We start from the raw sequence: 6,271 nt of genomic DNA on the forward strand, positions 1-6,271 counted from the left end.
ATACCGTCAGATCTGAAACTTTGACAGAGAGAGTATTAACAAAGCAAGAGTCCTAACCTGAGTGAAGCTCTCGTCGGCTGCCACTGTGTCGATCTTGAGGAAGTTGCTCTCTCTGATGTAGTGCTCTCTGTCATTGTTAGACTCATAGTAGTAGAGGTTGAAGGTCTCCTTGCAGGTGCCAGTGACTCCAGGCAGGCTGTTACAGTCCCGGAGGGTGAACTTGATCTCGACATAGATTCGCTGCGCTCCAGATCGAGGGATCCAGTCGGTTCTAAGCCAGTTGCTCTGGCTGGGTTCCATCACGTTACACACCTGGTACGTTCTGATGGGGATGTTCTTCTCATCCATGATGCTCACCTCCTCCCACTGGCAACACACACACACAAACATTCCGATTATTAGACCCCTTTTTCTCCCCAATTTCGTGGTACCCAATTGGTAGTTACAGTTTTGTCTCATCGCTGCAACTCCCGTACGGACTTGGGAGAGTCGAAGGTCGAGAGCCATGCGTCCTCTGAAACACAACCCAGCCAAGCCGCACTGCTTCTTGACACACTGCTCGCTTAACCCAGAAGCCAGCCACACCAATGTGTCGGAGGAAACACCTTACAACTGGCGACTGTGTCAGTGTGCATTGCACCCTGCCCTCCACAGGAGTCACTAGAGTGCGATGGGACAAGGACATCCCTGCCGACCAAACCCTCCCTTATCCCAGACGACGCTGGGCCAATTGTGCACCGTCCCATTGGTTTCCTGGTTGCGGCCGGCTGCGACAGAGCCTGGACTCGAACCAGGATCTCCAGTGGCACAGCTAGCAACTGTGATGCAGTGCCTTAGACCACTGCGCCACTCGGGAGACCCCAACATCATTTAGAATCATTAATCAGCTTCAGTGACTACAAAACCTTCCATGCTTTTATCTTGGATAGTTTATCAAGGACATTGTATGGGGCTGTATGGTGAACTCGTCTAACTATGTGTAATTGGCATCTTATTACCATGTAATAATAATAATAATAATAATAATAATGTGTCTTCACCCTGCTGTCGAGAGCTTTAGATGTAGCAGGCCAGAGAGTGTATAGAGGTATTCAATAGGACCTGGTCATGAAGCTGTAAACTGGCCCCGACTGTGATGTGAAGATGGGAGTGTGAGTGTGTGTCTGTGTGTGTGTGGAGGGGTAGGGGTGGGGGGGTTCTGGCAATCAAAGGGCTCAGTGCATGGGGACCAGGACCTTGTCAATCAAGCAGTTCAGTAAAATAAAATGAACCAAGGGACACTGGAAAGGAGTCTGGAGAGAAGTCAAGTTCACCAATAACTTAAACCAACAAAGAGGTTGTAAAGGGAGAGTGAGGGAGAAAAAGAGAGAGAGAAAGAGTGTTAGAGAGAGTAAGAGAGAGAGTTGGAGGGTGCAGTAGAATGCAGTCCATCTTCACATTGTCACTGAAGTAGTCATTGTTAGATTACAGGCAACATCCGCATCAAGCTAAAGGCTAGAGCTGCCGCTTTCAAGGAGCGGGAGACTAATCCGGACTCTTACAAGAAATCCCGCTATATCCTCAGACGAACCATCAAACAAGCAAAGCGTCAATACAGGATTACGATTGAATCCTACTACACCGACTCTGACACTTGTCGGATGTGGCAGGGCTTGAAAACTATTACGGACGACAAAGGGAAACCCAGACACGACCTGCCCAGTGACGCGAGCCTACCAGACGAGCTAAATGCCTTTGATGCTCGCTGTGAGGCAAGCAACACTGAAGCATGCACGAGAGCACCAGCTGTTCTGGATGACTGTGTGATAATGCTCTCGGTAGCCGATGTGAACAAAACCTTTAACCTGTTGAGGGTAGGGGGCAGTATTTGCACGGCCGGATAAAAAACGTACCCGATTTAATCTGGTTATTACTACTGCCCAGAAACTAGAATATGCATATAATTGTTTGAATGGTGTCTGTGAGTATAACAGAATTCATATGGCAGGCAAAAACCTGAGAAGATTCTGACCATTCCTTGGGCTTCTTGACTCTTTTTATTAAACTTAGGATCTTTGCTGTAACGTGACACTTCCTACGGCTCCCATAGGCTCTCAGAACCCGGGAAAAAGCTGAATGATGTCGAGGCAGCCCCTGGCTGAAAAACATTAGCGCCTTTGGTAAGTGGTCTATCAGAGGACAATGAGACTGTGGCGCGTGCACGAGGCGACCCCATGTTTTTATTTTCTCTCTCTTTGAACGTAAACACGGTTTCCCGGTCGGAATATTATCACTTTTTTACGAGAAAAATGGCATAAAAATTTATTTTAAACAGCGGTTGACATGCTTCGAAGTACGGTAATGGAATATTTATAATTTTTTAGTCACGAAACGCGTCGGGCGCGTCACCCTTCTTTACACTTCGGATAGTGTCTTGAACGCACGAACAAAACAGAGGATATTTGAACATAACTATGGATTATTTTGAACCAAACCAAAATTTGTTATTGAAGTAGAAGTCCTGGGAGTGCATTCTGACGAAGAACAGCAAAGGTAATAACATTTTTCTTATAGTAAATCTGACTTTGGTGAGGGCTAAACTTGGTGGGTGTCTAAATAGCTAGCCCTGTGATGCCGGGCTATCTACTCAGAATATTGCAAAATGTGCTTTCACCGAAAAGCTATTTTAAAATCGGACATAGCGAGTGCATAGAGGAGTTCTGTATCTATTATTCTTAAAATAATTGTTATGTTTTTTGTGAACGTTTATCGTGAGTAATTTAGTAAATTCACCGGAAGTTTGCGGGGGGTATGCTAGTTCTGAACGTCACATGCTAATGTAAAAAGCTGGTTTTTGATATAAATATGAACTTGATTGAACAAAACATGCATGTATTGTATAACAATGTCCTAGGATTGTCATCTGATGAAGATCAAAGGTTAGTGCTGCATTTAGCTGTGGTTTGGGTTTATGTGACATTATATGCTAGCTTGAAAAATGGGTGTCTGATTATTTCTGGCTGGGTACTCTGCTGACATAATCTAATGTTTTGCTTTCGTTGTAAAGCCTTTTTGAAATCGGACAGTGTGGTTAGATTAACGAGAGTCTTGTCTTTAAAATGGTGTAAAATAGTCATATGTTTGAGAAATTGAAGTAATAGCATTTCTAAGGTATTTGAATATCGCGCCACGGGATTACACTGGCTGTTGCGTAGGTGGGACGATTTCGTCCCACCTACCCTAGGAGAGGTTAAACAGGTCAACATTCACAAAGCCGCTGGGCCATACAGATTACCAGGACGTGTACTCAAAGCATGCGCGGACCAACTGTCAAGTGTCTTCACTGACATTTTCAACCTCTCCCTGACCGAGTCTGTAATACCTACATGTTTCAAGCAGACCACCATAGTCCCTGTGCCCAAGGAAGCAAAGGTAACCTGCCTAAATGATTACTGCACCATGGCACTCACGTCGGTAGCCAAGAAGTGCTTTGAAAGGCTGGTCCTGGCTCACATCAACAGCATCCTCCCTGACACCCTAGAGCCACTCCAATTTGCATTCAGCCACAACAGATCCACAGATGACGCAATCTCAATCACACTCCACATTGCCCTTTCTCAACTGGACAAAAGGAACACCAATGTGAGAATGCTGTTCATTGACTTCAGCTCAGCGTTCAACACCATAGTGCCCACAATGCTCATCACTAAGCTAAGGACTCTGGGACAAAACACCTCCCTCTGCAACTGGATCCTGGAGTTCCTGATGGGCTGCCCCCCAGGTGGTAAGAGTAGGCAACAACATGTCTGCCATGCTGATCCTTAACACTGGGGCCCCACATGGGTGTGTACTTAGTCCCCTCCTGTATTCTCTGTTCACCTACGACTGCATGGCCAAACAACTCCAACACCATCATTAAGTTTGCTGATGACACAACAGTGGTAGGCCTGATCACCGACAACGATGAGACGGCCTATAGGGAGGAGGTCAGAGAACTGGCAGCGTAGTGCCAGGACAACAACCTCTCCTTCAATGTGAGCAAGACAAAGGAGCTGATCGTGGACTACAGGAAAAGGCGGGCCGAACAGGCCCCCATTAACATCGCTGTCGTGGAGCGGGTCGAGAGTTTCAATATCCTTGGTGTCCACATCACCAACGAACTATCATGGTCCAAACATACCAAGACAGTCGTGAAAAGGGCACGACAAAACCTTTTCCTCCCCAGGAGACTGAAAAGATTTAGCATGGGTCCCCAGATCCTCAAAAGGTTCTACAGCTGCACCATCGAGAGCATACTGACTCGTTGCATCACCGCCTGGTATGGCAACTGCTCTGCATCTGACCGTAAGGCGCTACATAGGGTAGTGCGAACGAGGACCTATATAATAGGCGGTGTCAGAGGAAAGCTCATAAAATTGTCAGACTCCAGTCACCCAAGTTATAGACTGTTTTCTCTGCTATTGCACGGCAAGTGGTACCGGAGCGCCAAGTCTCGGACCAAAAGGCTCCTCAACAGCTTCTACCCCCAAGCCATTAGACAGCTTACAATTCATAAAAATCGCCACCGGACAATTTACATTGACACCACCCCCCCCTTGTACACTGCTACTACTCGCTGTTTGTTTGTTACCTATGTATAGTCACTTTGCCCCCACCTACATGTACAGATTACCTCAACTAGCCTGTACCCCTGCACACTGACTCGGTACCGGTGCCCTCTGTATATAGCCTCGTTATTGTTATTCTTATTGTGTTACTCTATATTATTACTTTTTATTTTAGCCTACTTGGTAAATATTTTCTTCTTCTTGAACTGCACTGTTGGTTAAGGGCTTGTAAGTAAGCATTTCACAGTAAAGTCTACACTTGTTGTATTTGGCGCATGTGGCAAATAAAGTTTGATTTGATTTTAAGTAGGTTAGTCTTCACTCACCCCTCCTTCTGTGGGATTGGCTGCCCATTTCAGCTCCCCGGGAACTGTCCTTGTGTCCAGTAATGTCACTGAAACACACAGTTACAGAGATAAGGAAAGTGATTTCAGCAGGTTGGATAGATAAGGGGCATTCCTCATTGTATATCTATCGGAGCGTATCCAAAGCAGGTTGGTACTTGCTGAACCAACCGATGTGCACACTACTCCAAATGTGTAAACACGTTAAAATGTTATTATTACCAAATAATAAGATCTATCAGTGTCCAGTAGTCGAAAAGAGGGGACCGAAACGGACCCTCAATGAAGACACGGCGAGTAGCCTAACCAAATACTGCGGATAACCGTAACGTTACCCTCCCTAAATCCCCCAAAATACTCAAAAAACACTCCACTCCTTACCTTCGTTCGGTGGATATACTCGAGCGGTTGAAACAACTGCAAACATCCATATAAACGCACAAGTCGTTCTGCAGAAACTCGCAGCCATTTGCCCTGTATGGAAGTGTCTCCGTTTAGCTCCGCGCACGGACTGTAGTTGCTTCGTCCCAGTGGGAGAATTGAATGAGTGTGGGAATTACAGCCTACTCCGCGCGAGGCGAACGCTTGTGGCGCAGGGCGGTCTCACGCTCCTCTGACGCATGTTGTAGGTCTCTTCTCTTCTGTGCTCTCTTGCTGGCACAGCAGGCCCTTTTATGTATGTTTTTGTAACTTGTGAATTGTATGTTATGTTTGTGTAGACTATGTTGTAATGTTTTAATATTTTTACTGTTTTACTGATGTTTCTAACAAGTCACAATAGTGTGACAACATCATGACTAGACCTGCCTACCTGAGAAAGCGGTCATGACTTCAGCTGCGTCAATTATTCATGATGAGCCAATATGCCGTGATCATTTCGATAACAGTCGAGCTTATCAGGAAAATTATTAATTATGTGACAAATAATAACGTTATTTGTTTGTGACTGAATTGGACAAATGTTGCATAGAAAAGTGCTTAGAGCTTAAAACAAAAGTAGCCAACCATTCATAACCAACTACAAAATAGTTTAATATAGATGGATGTGTGTACTGTTGGCTATTGATATTCGTTATTGAACACATCAAATAGTAAGACTTATACCTCTTGTTTCTTGCTGAATACGATGCCTCACTGAAAAGGATGGAGGAGAAACTAGAGGGAGATAGCGCCCCCTGTCGTTTGCTCATGTCCCTACCTGACGCACATCAATCTGCAGTGAGATCTGGGGTGATGGTTGTGGATCTCAATAGCCTAAGGCTATAACATCTAAATAACAAGAACTGTGATACTATTACCATAACATGTCAGAGTGGGCTCTTGAACCAGCAACTTTGCTGT

General features: G+C 45.3%; 1 protein-coding gene across 1 annotated transcript in view; it reads right to left on the reverse strand.

Annotated features, from left to right (window-relative positions):
- The window catches only part of LOC106569458 (ephrin type-A receptor 4), a 72,311-nt gene extending 66,759 nt beyond the window's left edge, over window positions 1-5,552 (reverse strand). Inside the window, exons 1-3 of the mRNA XM_014140822.3 lie at window positions 5,312-5,552; window positions 4,913-4,980; window positions 58-366 (exon numbers count right to left, since the gene is read on the reverse strand). Of these exons, the coding sequence (XP_013996297.1) occupies window positions 58-366; window positions 4,913-4,980; window positions 5,312-5,399 (465 nt within the window). The 5' untranslated portion in view covers window positions 5,400-5,552. The remainder of the gene's footprint in view (window positions 1-57; window positions 367-4,912; window positions 4,981-5,311) is intronic.
- Window positions 5,553-6,271: the final 719 nt, after the last annotated feature.

This window comes from Salmo salar, chromosome 14 (assembly GCF_965601325.2).
Source record: "Salmo salar chromosome 14, fSalSal1, whole genome shotgun sequence".
Lineage (NCBI taxonomy): Eukaryota > Metazoa > Chordata > Actinopteri > Salmoniformes > Salmonidae > Salmo > Salmo salar.